The sequence below is a fragment of the Oncorhynchus nerka genome, linkage group LG7 (genome assembly GCF_034236695.1).
Source record: "Oncorhynchus nerka isolate Pitt River linkage group LG7, Oner_Uvic_2.0, whole genome shotgun sequence".
Lineage (NCBI taxonomy): Eukaryota > Metazoa > Chordata > Actinopteri > Salmoniformes > Salmonidae > Oncorhynchus > Oncorhynchus nerka.
The window spans coordinates 84,526,535-84,546,548 of NC_088402.1; the positions used below are offsets into that span (position 1 = coordinate 84,526,535).

General features: G+C 43.3%; 1 protein-coding gene across 4 annotated transcripts; it reads right to left on the bottom strand.

The window, feature by feature from the left end:
- Positions 1-472: 472 nt before the first annotated feature.
- Positions 473-19,628, bottom strand: LOC115132652 (SRSF protein kinase 3-like). 4 transcript variants are annotated; one of them, XM_065020902.1, is made up of 13 exons: positions 19,520-19,628; positions 14,085-14,188; positions 10,239-10,347; positions 10,050-10,137; positions 9,683-9,770; positions 9,416-9,465; positions 9,068-9,227; positions 5,981-6,057; positions 4,816-4,923; positions 3,856-3,925; positions 3,653-3,745; positions 2,248-2,268; positions 473-1,034 (listed from the first exon to the last, which is right to left on the bottom strand). In XM_065020902.1, the coding sequence occupies exons 1-13, from the start codon at positions 19,558-19,560 to the stop codon at positions 850-852; spliced, it is 1,194 nt and encodes a 397-aa protein (XP_064876974.1). In that variant the 5' UTR covers positions 19,561-19,628; the 3' UTR covers positions 473-849. The 4 variants fall into 4 exon arrangements, with proteins under 4 accessions (XP_064876974.1, XP_064876971.1, XP_064876972.1 ...); XM_065020899.1 differs by having other exon boundaries at positions 9,359-9,465; XM_065020900.1 differs by having other exon boundaries at positions 9,359-9,465; positions 14,085-14,185; positions 19,520-19,624.
- Positions 19,629-20,014: the final 386 nt, after the last annotated feature.

Genomic DNA, 20,014 nt, shown 5'->3' on the forward strand with positions numbered 1-20,014 from the left:
CATCCAAACATGGGGAAACCAGGTGTTTGGTGTCGTTCCAGTTGTCCCATTCCGGTCATCACTATGAGCCATCCTACACTCATCATTCTCATGTGAGATATGTGTTAGCAGTTTAAATACTTACACACCCGTGCAATGGGACAAGGAAATCTCTGCCTCCTAACCCGGACGACGCTGGGCCAATTGTGCGCCACCTCAAGGGTCTCCCAGTCACAGCAGCTGTGACACAGCCTGGGATCGAACCTGGGTCTGTAGTGACACTTCAAGGAATGCAATGCAGTGCCTTACACCACTGCACCACTCAGGATGCCACGACAAATTGATTTTAACAAACAATTGGCCCCCCCAAAAATGCGTCCCTCTGTTGAATTTCAAATTCCCGATGTAGCCCTCGAGCCATAACGTTTGCCCACCCCTGAGCTAGAGGTTATGTTAGAAGACAGTAGTAGGTATGGAAGATGAACCTCAGGGCTATGTCAGAGGGAACTTTTAATGGAAAAATAATAATAACTTTGAATTTACAAGCATATATATATATATATGAAATATTTAAATTCCCTTTATGTTCCCTTTATGTATTTGTAACAACCATTCCTACTACGATTACGTATATATCCTCTCCTAGTCTTAGCGACTGAGCACCATTCAGTTGGTTTCTGCAGGTACACTAACGAATCAAATCAAATGTTATTTGTCGCATACACATGGTTAGCAGATGTTAATGTGAGTGTAGCAAAATGCTTGTAACACATGTATCTACTAACTACGTATCAATTTGGCTCAACGGGGGGTGGGGGGTGGGGGGGGGGGGGCTCACGGGAGGGGCTATCAGGTCTCCATGGCCAGGGCTCAGGAGCTAAGCCATGGGTGCAGGAGACACTGGGCAGCATTGGCCCTCCTCTTGGGCTGGAAGTCCAACATGCACAACAGGAAGTCAGAGAACAGAGAGGCCTCATTCAGCAGGAAGTTGTATTTCTCCACTAGCACCTCATACAAACCCCAGGACCGCAGCACCCCGATACGATTCATTTCACCTGGGAGACCACGCAACAGGAGGGAGAAGAAAGAGAGATGGTAAAACAGAGAGGAGGGTGAGGAAAGAGAGAGGAGGTGAAACAGAGAGGAAGGAGAGGAAGGAGAGAGGAGGGAGAGGAAAGAGAGAGGAGGTGAAACAGAGAGGAAGGAGAGGAAAGAGAGAGGAGGTGAAACAGAGAGGAAGGAGAGGAAGGAGAGAGGAGGTGAAACAGAGAGGAAGGAGAGAGGAGGTGAAACAGAGAGGAAGGAGAAGAAGGAGAGAGGAGGTGAAACAGAGAGGAAGGAGAAGAAGGAGAGAGGAGGGAGAGGAAAGAGAGGGGAGGTGAAACAGAGGAAGGAGAGGAAGGAGAGAGGAGGTGAAACAGATAGGAAGGAGAGGAAGGAGAGAGGAGGGTGAGGAAAGAGAGAGGAGGTGAAACAGAGAGGAAGGAGAGGAAGGAGAGAGGAGGGAGAGGAAAGAGAGAGGAGGTGAAACAGAGAGGAATGAGAGGAGGGAGAGGAAAGAGAGAGGAGGTGAAACAGAGAGGAAGGAGAGGAAGGAGAGAGGAGGTGAAACAGAGAGGAAGGAGAGGAAGGAGAGAGGAGGGAGAGGAAAGAGAGGGGAGGTGAAACAGAGGAAGGAGAGGAAGGAGAGAGGAGGTGAAACAGAGAGGAAGGAGAGGAAGAAGAGAGCAGGGAGAGGAAAGAGAGGGGAGGTGAAACAGAGAGGAAGGAGAGGAAGGAGAGAGGTGGTGAAACAGATAGGAAGGAGAGGAAAGAGAGAGGAGGTGAAACAGAGAGGAGGGAGAGGAAAGAGAGAGGAGGTGAAACAGAGAGGAAAGAGAGGAATGAGAGAGGAGGGAGAGGAAAGAGAGGGGAGGTGAAACAGAGAGGAAGGAGAGGAATGAGAGAGGAGGGAGAGGAAAGAGAGAGGAGGTGAAACAGAGAGGAAGGAGAGGAATGAGAGAGGAGGGAGAGGAAAGAGAGAGGAGGTGAAACAGAGAGGAAGGAGAGGAATGAGAGAGGAGGGAGAGGAAAGAGAGGGGAGGTGAAACCGAGGAAGGAGAGGAAGGAGAGAGGAGGTGAAACAGAGAGGAAGGAGAGAGGAGGGTGAGGAAAGAGAGAGGAGGTGAAACAGAGAGGAAGGAGAGGAATGAGAGAGGAAGGAGAGGAAAGAGAGAGGAGGTGAACCCTTTTTGGTTCCATGTAAAACTCTTTCCACAAGGGATCTACCTGAAATCGGAAAGGGTTCTCCTATGGGGACAGCCGGAAGAGGAAAGAGAGAGGGTGAAACAGAGAGGAGGGTGGGGAAAGAGAGGGGAGAGAGAGGAAAGAGTGATTGTGAAACAGAGGATGGAGACGAAAGAGAGGAGGGAGAGGAAAGAGAGAGGAGGGAGATGAAAGAAAGAGGAGGTGAAACAGAGAGGAGGAGAGGAAAGAGAGAGGAGGGAGATGAAAAAGAGGGAGAGGACAGAGAGAAGATGTGAAACAGAGAGGAGGGAGAGGAAAGTGAGAGGAGGGAGAGGACAGAGAGAGGAATGAGAGGAAGGAGAGAGGAAGGAGAGGAAGGAGAGAGGAGGGAGAGGTAAGAGAGAGGAATGAGAGGAAGGAGAGAGGAGGGAGATGAAAGAGAGAGGAAGGAGAGGAAAGAGAGAGGAAGGAGAGGAAGGAGAGAAGAGGTGAAACAGAGAGGAGGGAGAGGAAAGAGGAGGGAGAGGAAGGAGAGAGGAGGGAGAGGAAAGAGGAGGGAGAGGAAAGAGAGGGGAGGGAGAGGAAAGAGAGGAGGGAGAGGAAAGTGAGAGGAGGGAGAGGAAGGAGAGAGGGTGAAACAGAGAGGAGGTAGAGGAAAGAGAGAGGAGGGAGAGAAAAGAGAGGGGGGAGAGGAAAGAGAGGAGGGAGAGGAAAGAGAGGAGGGAGAGGAAAGAGAGAGGAGGGAGAGGAAAGAGAGGAAGGAGAGGAAAGAGAGGAGGGAGTGGAAAGAGAGAGGAAGGGGAGGAGGTAGAGGAAAGAGAGAGGAGGTAGAGGAAAGAGAGAGGAGGGAGAGGAAAGAGAGGAGGGAGAGGAAAGAGAGAGGAGGGAGAGGAAAGAGAGGAGGGAGAGGAAAGAGAGGAGGGAGTGGAAAGAGAGAGGAAGGGGAGGAGGTAGAGGAAAGAGAGAGGTAGGGGAAAGAGAGAGGAAAGAGAGGAGGGAGAGGAAAGAGAGGAGGGAGAGGAAAGAGAGAGGTAGAGGAAAGAGAGAGGAAAGAGAGGAGGGAGAGGAAAGAGAGGAGGGAGAGGAAAGAGAGGAGGGAGAGGAAAGAGAGAGGAGGGAGAGGAAAGAGAGGAGGGAGAGGCAAGAGAGGAGGGAGTGGAAAGAGAGAGGAAGGAGAGGAGGTAGAGGAAAGAGAGAGGAGGTAGAGGAAAGAGAGAGGAAAGAGAGGAGGGAGAGGAAAGAGCGGAGGGAGAGGAAGGAGAGTAGAGGTGAAACAGAGGGAGGAGGGGAAAGAGAGAGGTGAATAGAAGGAAGCTTTTTGACTTGGAGAGAAAAAGTATTTGATGTAGTTTTTTCTTAAATTAAACACAATAATTTGTCACATCAAAAAGTCCTTTCTCTAAGTTCGAATAATTTGACTGTTTTCAATGCAATGTCCTTCACTCACCTCTGCGATTGAAGTACTCCACTGAATATTTCCCAGACAAGGCTACTGCTGCTGGGATTTTGCCAAGGAGTTCAATTATATGAGCGATGTGGTCTGGAGGGAACAGAACCAAAATCCCACTGGATAAAACAACTAAGCAAAAGTCACAAAGTGGACACAATGTTATCTCCATCGAATCCTGTGTCAATATTTTCCACGCCTACCTTCCTCTAAGGAAAAGGTCTTCCCAGCTTTGGGCTCAAACAATGAATCTCCAGTGACCAACTCAAACGCCTAGAATAAAAAGAAGAGAAGTTGAATGGCCAGGAACTATTCTGCAGCGGCACCTACTTAGCTTAGGGGGGGGGGGTGAACTGGAAGAGTAACCTAACAGCAGGAGTTAAATGATCCAAGTGAATCAGAGGGCACCGGAGAGATCATGGTTGTACTTCAGTGAAGCTGCAAACATATGCAGACATAAGTGTTGTTGGTGATGGTGGTTGTATGGTGGTTTTATGGTGGTTGTATGGTGGTTGTATAGTGGTTGTATAGTGGTTGTATGGTGGTTGTATGGTGGTTGTATAGTGGATGTATGGGGTTTTTATGGTGGTTGTATAGTGGTTGTATGGTGGTTGTATAGTGGTTGTATGGTGGTTGTATGGTGGTTGTATAGTGGATGTATAGGGTTTTTATGGTGGTTGTATAGTGGTTGTATAGTGGTTGTATGGTGGTTATATGGTGGTTGTATGGTGGTTGTATAGTGGATGTATGGGTTTTTTATGGTGGTTGTATAGTGGTTGTATGGTGGTTGTATAGTGGTTGTATGGTGGTTGTATGGTGGTTGTATAGTGGATGTATGGGGTTTTTATGGTGGTTGTATAGTGGTTGTATGGTGGTTGTATAGTGGTTGTATGGTGGTTGTATGGTGGTTGTATAGTGGATGTATAGGGTTTTTATGGTGGTTGTATAGTGGTTGTATAGTGGTTGTATGGTGGTTATATGGTGGTTGTATGGTGGTTGTATAGTGGATGTATGGGTTTTTTATGGTGGTTGTATAGTGGTTGTATGGTGGTTGTATAGTGGTTGTATAGTGGTTGTATGGTGGTTGTATAGTGGTTGTATGGTGGTTGTATAGTGGTTGTATAGTGGTTGTATGGTGGTTGAGTGGACGTTGACTCTCTCACCAAGCAGGCTACACTCCAGATGTCTGCTGGTGGGCCGTAGTCAGAGGCCAGTAGAACCTCTAGTGAGCGGTACTGACAGGTCTGGATCTCCTCACAGAAATGTTTGTACTGGAATGTCACACAGAGCAAAGGCACAGAGTAAAATACGGTTCTGATCCCAGCGCAGTATTCCACAATAGTCCCTCTTATTTTGCAATCACTCCAGTGTTAATCTGCAAAATTGTAATTATCCGCCTACCTCCTCATGCCTTTTGCACACAATTATTATTATTATTTTTTTATTTATTTTTTTACCTTTATTTAACCAGGCAAGTCAGTTAAGAAGGGGGGAACGGCACCTCAGTACCTCCAGGCTCTGATCAGGCCCTACACCCAAACAAGGGCACTGCGTTCATCCACCTCTGGCCTGCTCGCCTCCCTACCACTGAGGAAGTACAGTTCCCGCTCAGCCCAGTCAAAACTGTTCGCTGCTCTGGCCCCCCAATGGTGGAACAAACTCCCTCACGACGCCAGGACAGCGGAGTCAATCACCACCTTCCGGAGACACCTGAAACCCCACCTCTTTAAGGAATACCTAGGATAGGATAAAGTAATCCCTCTCACCCCCCCTTAAAAGATTTAGATGCACTACTGTTCCACTGGATGTCATAACATAAGAGCGTCTGCTAAATGACTTGAATGTAAATGTATTCTTATTTTCAATGACGGCCTGGGGAACAGTGGGTTAACTGCCTGTTCAGGGGCAGAACGACAGATGTGTACCTTGTCAGCTCGGGGGTTTGAACTCGCAACCTTCCGGTTACTAGTCCAAAGCTCTAACCACTAGGCTACGCTGCCGCCCCACAATGTATATAGACTCTTTTTTTCTTCCTACTGTGTTATTGACTTGTTTATTGTTTACTCCGTGTGTAACTCTGTGTTGTTGTCTGTTCACACTGCTATGCTTTATCTTGGCCAGGTCGCAGTTGTAAATGAGAACTTGTTCTCAACTAGCCTACCTGGTTAAATAAAGGTGAAATAAATAAATAAAAAATAAATAAAAAATCAACTACTGATCAATGTAAAATACGGCAAACTTTTAAAAAACAATGTATTTGTGATAAATGCATGGGGCCCCTCAATTTTATGCACCTCCGCTATTGCTGACTGACTGATCAATACCCACCACCCAACAGGAGCTTCCCAGGTCAGCAATCTTTACTGTGACCTCCTCCAGACTGTTGGGAGTCACCAGGTCCTTCTCTGGATAGACAGTAAGAGATGAACAACAAACAGTAGAGGGTTATGATCTGATTGCAACACTTCAACAGCATACTGGACACAGTCAATCTGAAGTGACAAACAGGCAGAATAGACATTACATCTACATCTAAAGGTGACAAAGAAACAGAATACTAGCCTTCAGTAAAGTGTCATGTGCAGTAAACAGATGTATCATCTGGTGCGCTCAGTGATGACATCACAGAGTTCTAGAAAATCTGTTGCTGAACAGTCACATGCCTACAGAGTTTAGAATATCTGTAGCTGAACAGTCATGACTATAAAGAGTTCTAGAGTAACTGTAGATGAACAGTCACATGACCTTACAGAGTTCTAGAACATCTGCAGCTTAACAGTCAATGCCTTACAGAGTTCTGGAATATCTGTAGCTGAACAGTCATGACTATACAGAGTTCTAGAGTAACTGTAGATGAACAGTCACATGACCTTACAGAGTTCTAGAGTAACTGTAGATGAACAGTCACATGACCTTACAGAGTTCTAGAATATCTGTAGCTGAACAGTCACATGACTTTACAGAGTTCTAGAATATCAGTAGCTGAACAGTCATGACAATACAGAGTTCTAGAGTAACTATAGATGAACAGTCACATGACCTTACAGAGTTCTAGAATATCTGTAGCTGATCAGTCACATGACCTTACAGAGTTCTAGAATATCTGTAGCTGAACAGTCATGATCTTACAGAGTTCTAGAATATCTGTAGCTGAACAGTCATGATCTTACAGAGTTCTAGAATATCTGTAGCTGAATAGTCATGACCTTACAGAGGTCTAGAATATCTGTAGCTGAACAGTTATATGACCTTACAGACTTCTAGAACACCTGTAGCTTAACAGTCAAATGACATTACATAGTTCCAGAATATCTGTAGCTGAACAGTTATATGACCTTACAGAGTTCTAGAATATCTGTAGCTGAACAGTCATGACTATACAGAGTTCTAGAGTAACTGTAGATGAACAGTCACATGACCTTACAGAGTTCTAGACCATCTGTAGCTTAACAGTCAAATGACATTACATAGTTCCAGAATATCTGCAGCTTAACAGTCATGACCTTACAGAGTTCTAGAATATCTGCAGCTGAACAGACACATGACCTTTCAGAGATCAAGAATATATGTAGCTGAACAGTCACATAGCCTTACAGAGTTCTAGAATATCTGTAGCTGATCAGTCACATGACCTTACAGAGTTCTAGAATATCTGTAGCTGATCAGTCACATGACCTTACAGAGTTCTAGAATATCTGTAGCTGAACAGTCATGACTATACAGAGTTCTAGAGTAACTGTAGATGAACAGTCACATGACCTTACAGAGTTCTAGACCATCTGTAGCTTAACAGTCAAATGACATTACATAGTTCCAGAATATCTGCAGCTTAACAGTCATGACCTTACAGAGTTCTAGAATATCTGCAGCTGAACAGACACATGACCTTACAGAGTTCTAGAATATCTGTAGCTGAACAGTCATGATCTTACAGAGTTCTAGAATATCTGTAGCTGAACAGTCACATGACCTTACAGAGTTCTAGAATATCTGTAGCTGAACAGTCATGACCTTACAGAGTTCTAGAATATCTGTAGCTGAATAGTCATGACCTTACAGAGGTCTAGAATATCTGTAGCTGAACAGTTATATGACCTTACAGACTTCTAGAACACCTGTAGCTTAACAGTCAAATGACATTACATAGTTCCAGAATATCTGTAGCTGAACAGTTATATGACCTTACAGAGTTCTAGAATATCTGTAGCTGAACAGTCATGACTATACAGAGTTCTAGAGTAACTGTAGATGAACAGTCACATGACCTTACAGAGTTCTAGACCATCTGTACCTGAACAGTTATATGACCTTACAGAGTTCTAGAATATCTGTAGCTGAACAGTCATGACTATACAGAGTTCTAGAGTAACTGTAGATGAACAGTCACATGACCTTACAGACGTCTAGAACACCTGTAGCTTAACAGTCAAATGACATTACATAGTTCCAGAATATATGCAGCTTAACAGTCACATGACCTTACAGAGTTTTAGAATATCTGTAGCTGAACAGTCATGACCTTACAGAGTTCTAGAGTATCTCTAGCTGAATAGTCATGACCTTACAGAGTTCTAGAATATCTGTAGCTGAACAGTCACATGACCTTACAGAGTTCTAGAATATCTGTAGCTGAACAGTCATGACCTTACAGAGTTCTAGAATATCTGTAGCTGAATAGTCACATGACCTTACAGACTTCTAGAACACCTGTAGCTTAACAGTCATGACCTTACAGAGTTCTAGAATATCTGTAGATGAACAGTCACATGACCTTACAGACTTCTAGAACACCTGTAGCTTAACAGTCAAATGACATTACATAGTTCCAGAATATCTGTAGCTGAACAGTTATATGACCTTACAGAGGTCTAGAATATCTGTAGCTGAACAGTCATGACCTTACAGAGGTCTAGAATATCTGTAGCTGAACAGTTATATGACCTTACAGAGGTCTAGAATATCTGTAGCTGAACAGTCATGACCTTACAGAGGTCTAGAATATCTGTAGCTGAACAGTCATGACCTTACAGAGGTCTAGAATATCTGTAGCTGAACAGTACTCAATCATATGACCTTACAGAGTTCTAGAATATCTGTAGCTGAACAGTACTCAATCATATGACCTTACAGAGTTCTGGATCATCTGTAGCAAAACAGTCATTTGACCTTACAGAGCCGCTTATATTTAATAAAGTCACCTTGTACGATGGGGATTTACATGCTAGCAAAACGTCACGTCAGGGTAAACCTACTCGAATCACAGCCCTTAATTTAAGTGTTCCTAAAATCTCCCATGGGAAAAATGAATGGTGGAAAAACGATTGGAACCATTTCCCTGTTTGACCGCTAGGTTTGATGGGTATTATGACACCTCCAATGCGGGGTTCTATTATGTAGCTGAACAGTGAACACTACCTGCTCTACTCATCGACTTCCCAGGGAATGGAAGACATGCACTGCCCCCTGCTGTCTGTTTTGGGTTCTGCTCCTCCAAACAAAGCAGTATATTTTCAGGCTTGATGTCTGTGTGGATGATTTTACATTGAGTGTGCAGGTAGTCCAACGCCTGAAGAACCTACAGGGAAGGGTGATGGCACTGTTAACACAAAACAGCTCCTGCATCAAACTAAAGACGCATCCAGACAGTGTGGTGATTTCGATAATGCCGTTTCTACTCATCTTCTATGAACTCTGTCACTCTCTGACCTGAGCAATGACCTGTTTGACCCAAGAAAGCGATAGTCCTGGGTTCCCAAAACAGACCTGCCAACAGCAGAGGTCTGGTCCTAACAGCTCCAGCACTAAGCATACATCTACACACAGGAGGTCAAGGAACCAAACACATATGAACTCTGAACTTTGACTCCTCATTGTGAGACTGTCAGATTTTGCTACAGGTGTGTGTGTGTGTGTGTGTGGTGTGCGTGTGTGTGTGTGTGTGTGTGTGTGTGTGTGTGTGTGTGTGTGTGTGTGTGTGTTTGTGTGTGTGTGTGTGTGAGAGTGATGACTGTGCAGTCTAGGGAAGGATACGGACTCCGTTGACCCCAGCTATCTTAAACTCATCCAGCAGTTGGACTATTCTCCGGCTGTGTGGGTGACGAGCCGTGGGACCACTGGCCTGAGGGGGGAGAGGGGGGAGACTTCAGAGTCCAGACTATACTGACAAGAACTTGTTTAAATAGAAAGCTAAAGATGGGTCTGTATGAGACAAGGGAGAAAAATAATGAACCTTGAAATCATGGGATGGCTGTGAATAAGTCTGTCAGAGAAAGATAAATAGGTGGACTAAGAGTAAAAATAGTTACTACTGTTTGTCCTTAGGGGTTGAGGATGAGAAAGAGATTTAGGAAGCAATAAATAACCTAAGGTGAGAAATCGGAGAGAAGAAGAGACTCACACAACGTAGCAGAGTCAGTTCATCTTGCCCAGCCTGTGTGAATCCTTCTCCACTCTTGAAAACCTTCACGGCCACTCGCCTGCCCAACCTGTACACATAGAGTTGACTTTTAATCACACTGCAGCTTTCACTGTATGCCAAGAAGGGGAGATTTGAGTATATGCTGACACTGCAACATAGTGAATGTACCTGAGGTCCAAGCAGAGCCAAACAGTGGCGAAGTATCCCCAGCCCAACTTAGACACAACCTGGTATCTCCTGTTGAAGGTGTCTCCAATGTGAACAGGGTGGTACCCCCCTATTGAAACATGCAGGATGAGAACAATAGATGTTACACCTCCAACTTCTGTATTTCCTGTCTGGTAACAGACTATGTCTATGCTGGAATGGAATGAATAGGACAGAAAGACAGAGTTAGTATAGCGGTAGGTAGGTAGGTAGCCTAGCTCATGGGATAGGGGGCAGTATTTTCACGTGCCCAAAGTAAACTGCCTGTTACTCAGGCCCAGACGCTATGATATGCATATACAGTGCCTTGCGAAAGTATTCGGCCCCCTTGAACTTTGCGACCTTTTGCCACATTTCAGGCTTCAAACATAAAGATTGTGGGACACAATCATGAAGTGGAACGACATTTATTGGATATTTCAAACTTTTTTAACAAATCAAAAACTGAAAAATTGGGCGTGCAAAATTATTCAGCCCCTTTACTTTCAGTGCAGCAAACTCTCTCCAGAAGTTCAGTTCAGATCTCTGAATGATCCAATGTTGACCTAAATGACTAATGATGATAAATACAATCCACCTGTGTGTAATCAAGTATCCGTATAAATGCACCTGCACTGTGATAGTCTCAGAGGTCCGTTAAAAGCGCAGAGAGCATCATGAAGAACAAGCAACACACCAGGCAGGTCCGAGATACTGTTGTGAAGAAGTTTAAAGCTGGATTTGGATACAAAAAGATTTCCCAAGCTTTAAACATCCCAAGGAGCACTGTGCAAGCGATAATATTGAAATGGAAGGAGTATCAGACCACTGCAAATCTACCGAGACCTGGCCGTCCCTCTAAACCTTCAGCTCATACAAGGAGAAGACTGATCAGAGATGCAGCCAAGAGGCCCATGATCACTCTGGATGAACTGCAGAGATCTACAGCTGAGGTGGGAGACTCTGTCCATAGGACAACAATCAGTCGTATATTGCACAAATCTGGCCTTTATGGAAGAGTGGCAAGAAGAAAGCCATTTCTTAAAGATATCCATAAAAAGTGTTGTTTAAAGTTTGCCACAAGCCAACTGGGAGACACACCAAACATGTGGAAGAAGGTGCTCTGGTCAGATGAAACCAAAATTGAACTTTTTGGCAACAAAGCAAAACGTTATGTTTGGCGTAAAAGCAACACAGCTCATCACCCTGAACACATCATCCCCACTGTCAAACATGGTGGTGGCAGCATCATGGTTTGGGCCTGCTTTTCTTCAGCAGGGACAGGGAAGATGGTTAAAATTGATGGGAAGATGGATGGAGCCAAATACAGGACCATTCTGGAAGAAAAGTCCAGAGTCTGCAAAAGACCTGAGACTGGGACGGAGATTTGTCTTCCAACAAGACAATGATCCAAAACATAAAGCAAAATCTACAATGGAATGGTTCAAAAATAAACATATCCAGGTGTTAGAATGGCCAAGTCAAAGTCCAGACCTGAATCCAATCGAGAATCTGTGGAATGAACTGAAAACTGCTGTTCACAAATGCTCTCCATCCAACCTCACTGAGCTCGAGCTGTTTTGCAAGGAGGAATGGGAAAAATTTTCAGTCTCTCGATGTGCAAAACTGATAGAGACATACCCCAAGCGACTTACAGCTGTAATCGCAGCAAAAGGTGACGCTACAAAGTATTAACTTAAGGGGGCTGAATAATTTTGCACGCCCAATTTTTCAGTTTTTGATTTGTTAAAAAAGTTTGAAATATCCAATAAATGTCGTTCCACTTCATGATTGTGTCCCACTTGTTGTTGATTCTTCACAAAAAAATACAGTTTTATATCTTTATGTTTGAAGCCTGAAATGTGGCAAAAGGTCGCAAAGTTCATGGGGGCCGAATACTTTCGCAAGGCACTGTACTTGGATTTAGATAGAAAACACTCTAAAGTTTATAAAACTGTTAAAATTATGTCTGTGAGTATAACAGAGCTGATATGGCAGGCGAAACCCCGAGGACAAACCATAAAAAAAAAAAGTGCCATTATTTTCAATGGCTAGTACTATAATTATAATTATAGTACTGTATTATAATTATAAGTCCTCCCAAATTGCAGTTCCTAGGGCTTCCACTAGATGTCAACAGTCTTTAGAAAGCGTTTCAGGCTGATTTTTGGAAAAATGACTCAGAAATTATAGTTTTTCTAGGTGGCTCCCATTTTGGCTGTAGTGTTTCCAAGCGCTTGGAAGAAAGCATATTCTTTGTCATTTATCTCCGGTAATGAACATACTATTCGTAAATTAGTCAATTTTATTTGCGTATTAGGATACCTAAGGTTTGATTATAAACTTTGTTTTGACTTTTTTGGAAAAGTTTATTAGTAACGTTTGGGATACATTTTGTATGCATTTTGACTGAGTGGATCTGGATGTGTTATTGACTGAAGCGTGCCATTTAAACTGGCACGTTTATATTGATATAAATAAAGACATTATCCAACAAAAGGACCATTTGTGATGTAACTGGGACCTTTTGGAGTGCCAACAGAAGAAGATCATCAAAGGTAAGGCATTTTTTATATCACTATTTCTGACTTTCAGTGTGTGTGTGTTTTTCATGTGTTGGTATGCGGGGCTCTGTCCTCAGATAATCGCATGGTATTCTTTCGCTGTAAAGTATTTTTGAAATCTGACATGGTGGCTGGATTAACAACAAGTTCAGCTTTATTTTGATCTATTACACTTGTGATTTTATGAAAGTTAAATATTTATAGTAATTTAATTTGAATATGGCGCTCTGCAATTTCACCGGATGTTGTCGAGGTGTCCCACTAGCGGCACGCCTTTCCCAAACAGGTTTTAAGAGCTTTGGGCCAGTAGCGGAGTTAGTATAGCGGTAGGTTGGTAGCCTAGCTCTTAAGAGCTTTGGGCCAGTGGCAGAGTTAGTATAGCGGTAGGTAGGTAGCCTAGCTCTGAAGAGCTTTGGGCCAGTAGCGGAGTTAGTATAGCGGTAGGTAGGTAGCCTAGCTCTTAAGAGCTTTGGGCCAGTAGCAGAGTTAGTATAGCGGTAGGTTAGTAGCCTAGCTCTTAAGAGCTTTGGGCCAGTAGCGGAGTTAGTATAGCGGTAGGTAGGTAGCCTTGCTCTTAAGAGCTTTGGGCCAGTGGCAGAGTTAGTATAGCGGTAGGTAGGTAGCCTAGCTCTTAAGAGCTTTGGGCCAGTAGCAGAGTTAGTATAGCGGTAGGTAGGTAGCCTTGCTCTTAAGAGCTTTGGGCCAGTGGCAGAGTTAGTATAGCGGTAGGTAGGTAGCCTAGCTCTTAAGAGCTTTGGGCCAGTAGCAGAGTTAGTATAGCGGTAGGTAGGTAGCCTTGCTCTTAAGAGCTTTGGGCCAGTAGCAGAGTTAGTATAGCGGTAGGTAGGTAGCCTAGCTCTTAAGAGCTTTGGGCCAGTAGCGGAGTTAGTATAGCGGTAGGTAGGTAGCCTAGCTCTTAAGAGCTTTGGGCCAGTGGCAGAGTTAGTATAGCGGTAGGTAGGTAGCCTAGCTCTTAAGAGCTTTGGGCCAGTGGCAGAGTTAGTATAGCGGTAGGTAGGTAGCCTAGCTCTTAAGAGCTTTGGGCCAGTAGCAGAGTTAGTATGGCGGTCGGTAGGGCAGCAGGTAGCCTAGCTCATAAGAGCATTGGGCCAGTAAACGAAAGGTAGCTGGTTTGAATCCCTGAGCCGACTAGGTGACAAATCTGTCTATGCCCTTGAGAATAGCACTTAACCCTAATTGCTCCTGTAAGTCCCTCTGGATAAGAGCATCTGCTATATGACCAAAATGTACAGCCATAACGGACCATGGCAGTATTCTCTGGGGTCCTCTCTGTCCAGTGACTCCTCTTGCTCCATCTGTTCCAAACGACTCAGCTTATCAAGTCCATTCGATGTCCCAGGTTTACTGCTGTAACACACACATGCCAATACACTTACTGTACACACAATACTGTACACACAATACTGTACACATAATACTGTACACACGCACTGTCAGCCTGTCTAATCCTACACAGAGCAGAGATGTGACCCCTCTGTCAGCCTGTCTGATCCTACACAGGGCAGAGATGTGACCCCTCTGTCAGCCTGTCTGATCCTACATAGGGCAGAGATGTGACCCCTCTGTCAGCCTGTCTGATCCTACACAGAGCAGAGATGTGACCCCTCTTTCTGATCCTACACAGGGCAGAGATGTGACCCCTCTGTCAGCCTGTCTGATCCTACACAGAGCAGAGATGTGACCCCTCTGTCAGCCTGTCTGATCCTACACAGAGTAGAGATGTGACCCCTCTGTCAGCCTGTCTGATCCTACACAGGGCAGAGATGTGACCCCTCTGTCAGCCTGTCTGATCCTACACAGAGCAGAGATGTGACCCCTCTGTCAGCCTGTCTGATCCTACACAGGGCAGAGATGTGACCCCTCTGTCAGCCTGTCTGATCCTACACAGGGCAGAGATGTGACCCCTCTGTCAGCCTGTCTGATCCTACACAGAGCAGAGATGTGACCCCTCTGTCAGCCTGTCTGATCCTACACAGAGTAGAGATGTGACCCCTCTGTCAGCCTGTCTGATCCTACACAGGGCAGAGATGTGACCCCTCTATCGATGTCTGGTTGCTGGGAGCAGACAGGAACACTTCCCTGGCTGTTCACAGGGAGACGGCAGGACTCGGAATGGGATTTGGACATTAAACTATAGTCTTCAGCCAGAGGTAAAATTCAACAGGATATGCTGTATCAAATAAGTGTTCTATAAATAATTCAACAGGATATGCTGTATCAAAATAGTGTTCTATAAATAATTCAACAGGATATGTTGTATTAGGTGAGTGTTCTATAAATAATTCAACAGGATATGCTGTATCAGGTTAGTGTTCTATAAATAATTAAACATGATATGCTGTATCAGGTTAGTGTTCTATAAATAATTCAACAGGATATGTTGTATCAGGTGAGTGTTCTATAAATAATTCAACAGGATATGTTGTATCAGGTGAGTGTTCTATAAATAATTAAACAGGATATGTTGTATCAGGTTAGTGTTCTATAAATAATTAAACAGGATATGTTGTATTAGGTGAGTGTTCTATAAATATTTCAACAGGATATGCTGTATCAGGTTAGTGTTCTATAAATAATTAAACAGGATATGTTGTATCAGGTTAGTGTTCTATAAATAATTAAACAGGATATGTTGTATTAGGTGAGTGTTCTATAAATAATTAAACAGAATATGTTGTATCAAGTTAGTGTTCTATAAATAATTCAACAGGATATGTTGTATCAGGTTAGTGTTCTATAAATAATTCAACAGGATATGCTGTATCAGGTTAGTGTTCTATAAATAATTAAACAGGATATGCTGTATCAGGTTAGTGTTCTATAAATAATTCAACAGGATATGTTGTATCAGGTGAGTGTTCTATAAATAATTCAACAGGATATGTTGTATCAGGTGAGTGTTCTATAAATAATTCAACAGGATATGTTGTATCAGGTGAGTGTTCTATAAATATTTCAACAGGATATGCTGTATCAGGTTAGTGTTCTATAAATAATTCAACAGGATATGTTGTATCAGGTTAGTGTTCTATAAATAATTCAACAGGATATGCTGTATCAGGTTAGTGTTCTATAAATAATTAAACAGGATATGCTGTATCAGGTTAGTGTTCTATAAATAATTCAACAAGATATGCTGTATCAGGTTAGTGTTCTATAAATAATTCAACAGGATATGCTGTATCAGGTTAGTGTTCTATAAATAATTCAACAAGATATGCTGTATCAGGTTAGTGTTCTATAAATAATTCAACAGGATATGCTGTATCAGGTTAGTGTTCTATAAATAATTCAACAGGATATGCTGTATCAGGTTAGTGTTCTATAAATATTTCAACAGGATATGCTGTATCAGGTTAGTGTTCTATAAATAATTCAACAAGATATGCTGTATCAGGTTAGTGTTCTATAAATAATTCAACAGGATATGCTGTATCAGGTTAGTGTTCTATAAATATTTCATCAGGATATGCTGTATCAGGTTAGTGTTCTATAAATAATTCAACAAGATATGCTGTATCAGGTTAGTGTTCTATAAATAATTCAACAGGATATGCTGTATCAGGTTAGTGTTCTATAAATAATTCAACAAGATATGCTGTATCAGGTTAGTGTTCTACCGTGGAGGCCGCTGAGGGGAGGACGGCTCATAATAATGTCTGGAATGGTATTAAACACATGGTTTCTATGTGGTTGATACCACTCCATTGACTCCATTATAGCCATTATTATAAGCCGTCCTCCCTTCAGCAGCCTCCACTGGTATACTATAAATATTGCCTTGATGTGTGTCTTGTGCCGATCTATCTATAAAAATCACAGCTTTTCTGAAAGATTTATTTACAGTCAACTATCTTCTTCAGGACTGTCTCTCAGCATGTTTTGGCTCCAGTTTAGAGCGATGATATTGGCCCAGGTCCTCGACCCGGTGACAGACCCAGTGAAATAATGTCACCTCCACAGGCACTAAAATAATCCACATAGTCCCAATGTGTGCCAGGCGAGATAAACATGGACCTCCTGCCTATATGGCCATGGAAACAAACGTTATCAGTTGGCTGACAGCCATTTTGCATTGTTTCGCTATGGTTTTAGTCATCAATCTAGCAAGAGGGCAATATTTTATTAATGTAGTAGTGTTTCTTGACTAAAACCCCCAAAATGTATCATATTACTCCAGTGCCAGCCTGGGTTCCTGTTAAGGCTAGGGCTGATTTCAAGGTTGTATTACTAACCTACGAAGCATTACATGGACTTTCTCCAACCTATCTCTCCGATTTGATTCTGCCATACATACCTAAACGTACACTACAGTCACAAGACGCAGGCCTCCTTATTGTCCCTACAGCAAACAGCTGGAAGCAGCACTTTTTCCTATAGAGCTCTATTTTTATGGAATGGTCTGCCTATCCATGTGAGAGACGCAGACATGGGCTTGACTTTTACGTCTTTACTGAAGGTCAGTCCTATGATTGAGTGTAGTCTGGCAAAGGGGTGCGAAGGTGAACGGCAAGGCACTGGAGTGAACCACCTTTGCTGTCTCTGCCTGGCTGGCTCCCCTCTCTCCACTCGGATTCTCTGCCTCTGACCCTATTACAGGGGCTTACTAGTGCTCTTCCATGCCATCCCTAAGAGGGGTGCGTTACTTGAGTGGGTTGAGTCACTGATGTGATCTTCCTATCTGATTTTGCGCCCCCTCGGCCTCATGCTGTGGAGGAGATTTTCTTGGGCTATACTCAGGGCAGTAAGTTGGTGGTCTATTGATATCCCTCAAGTGGTGTGGGGGCTGTACTTTGGCAAAGTGGGTGGTGTTATATTCTACCTGGTTGGCCATGCCCAGTTGGCCCTGTCCAGGGGTATTGACGGACGGGGCCATAGTTACCCCGACCCCCTCTGTCCTCAGCCTCCAGTATATATTCTGCAATAGTATATGTGCCAGGGGGCTAGGGTCAGTCTGTCTGATCTGGTGAAATTCTCCTGTCTTATCTGGTGAAATTCTCCTGTCTTATTTGGTGACATTCTCCTGTCTTATTTGGTGTCCTGTGTGAACTTAAGTATTCTCCCTCTAATTCTCCTTCTCACTCCCTATATATATATACAGTGGGGAGAACAAGTATTTGATACACTGCCGATTTTGCAGGTTTTCCTACTTACAAAGCATGTAGAGGTCCACTTATTTATTCAACGATTGTGACACCCAGCTTAAAATCCCAAACAGCAAGTAATGCAGATGTACAGTAGAAGCACGGTGGCTAGGAAATAATCCCTAGAAAGGCAGGAATCTAGGAAGAAACCTAGAGAGGAATCAATCTCTGAGGGGTGGCCAGTCCTCTTCTTGCTGTGCCGGGTGGAGATTATATTAGTACATGGCCATTAAGGCCAGATCATTCTTCAAGATGTTCAAATGTAGATAATTGGCCCTCTTTCTGGGACTCACCCACAAACAGGACCAAGCCTGGCCTGCTGAGGAGTGACGGACTCCATCCTAGCTGGAGGGGTGCTCTCATCTTATCTACCAACATAGACTTGGAGACTTGCAAGCCGAAGAACACCATCCCAACCGTGAAGCACGGGGGTGGCAGCATAATTTTGTGGGGGTGGCAGCATCATGTTGTGGGGGTGCTTTGCTGCAGGAGGGACTGGTGCACTTCACAATATAGATGGCATCATGAGGCAGGAAAATTATGTGCATATATTGAAGCAACATTTCAAGACATCAGTCAGGAAGTTAAAGCTTGGTCGCAAATGGGTCTTCTAAATAAACAATGACCCTAAGCATACTTCCGAATTTGTGTCAAAATGGCTTAAGGACAACAAAGTCAAGGTATTGGAGTGGCCATCACAAAGCCCTGACCTCAATCCTACAGAAAATGTGTGGGCAGAACTGAAAATGTGTGTGTGAGCAAGGAGGCCTACAAACCTGACTCAGTTACACCAGCTCTGTCAAGAGGAATGGGCCAAAATTCACCCAACTTATTGTGGGAAGCTTGTGGAAGTCTACCCGAGATGTTTGACCCAAGCTAAAAATTTAAAGGCAATGCTACCAAATACTAATTGAGTGTATGTAAACTTCTGACCCACTGGGAATTTGATGAAAGAAATAAAAGCTGAAATAAATCATTCTCTCTGCTATTATTCTGACATTTTACATTCTTAAAATAAAGTGGTGATCCTAACTGACCTTAGACAGGGAATCTTTTCCACACAATCTTTTCCACAATTAAATGTCAGGAATTGTGAAAAACTGAGTTTAAATTTCTTTGGTTAAGGTGTATGTACATTTCTGTCTTCAACGGTACATTAATAATTATAGTGCCCGATTTCGGGGATTGTCAGTTTAAGATTAACGCAAAAATATAATTTGGTTTCCTTTTACTGAGGCAGGTTCAACCACAGGGTTAAATCTCAATGCTGCATCAAAAAATAGTATAATACAGGAGGTATTCTGTGACAAAAACTTGATATACATGTGAGTATCAATCACAATCCAGAGTGGTGAATAGGTACCAGGCTCAATCCATTATGAGGACACTGCATCAGAGAGACGCACCTTTGAACAAGTCATAATCTGTGTACAGAATGTCCCTCTACAATCTGTAGTCTATGGATCATAACAAGTGTAATCCAAATTGACTGTTATGAAAGGAGTGTAAAGTGTTGAGAATAAATTATACTTACGGTTTCTGGGCTGCCTGTACAGAAGTCCGATCTGAGCACATGACTGAATAGGACAGTAGAACTCTGACTGACAGTGACCAGTTAGCTGTGTTTAGGTATGTCTAAACATGGAAATCCCCAATATCTCTCTCTCTCTCTCTCTCTCTCTCTCTCTCAGAGGGCTTCTGTACAGCACTTGGAGATATCAGCTGATGTAAGAAGGGCTTTATAAATACATTTGATTTGATTTGTAGTATATCTCTCCACACTCATATGGAAAAATACTATAGACTACTATAGAATACTACAGTACTTCCTATATAAGGCTGTAAACTGTAGTATACTGTAGAATACTATACTACATACTGAAGATTATTGTAAATACTACAGTAATGTCCGCAAAAACATTACAGTCCACAAAACACTACACCTTTTTAACTATAGTAAATACTACAGTATTTAATTAGCATATACCCTGCCCATTTCCCTCCCCCATAAATCAATCTGTGCCACCAA

What these genes read in the sequence shown, in the direction of transcription:
- LOC115132652 (XM_065020899.1), bottom strand. Translation starts at nt 19,560, where the DNA reads ATGTGCTCAGATCGGACTTCTGTACAGGCAGCCCAGAAACC. An exon ending in GTACAGGCAGCCCAGAAACC is followed by an intron (nt 14,189 to 19,519) that starts GTAAGTATAATT and finishes TGTGTGTTACAG; the next exon opens with CAGTAAACCTGGGACATCGA. An exon ending in TGGGAAGCTCCTGTTGGGTG is followed by an intron (nt 4,924 to 5,980) that starts GTGGGTATTGAT and finishes GTGACATTCCAG; the next exon opens with TACAAACATTTCTGTGAGGA.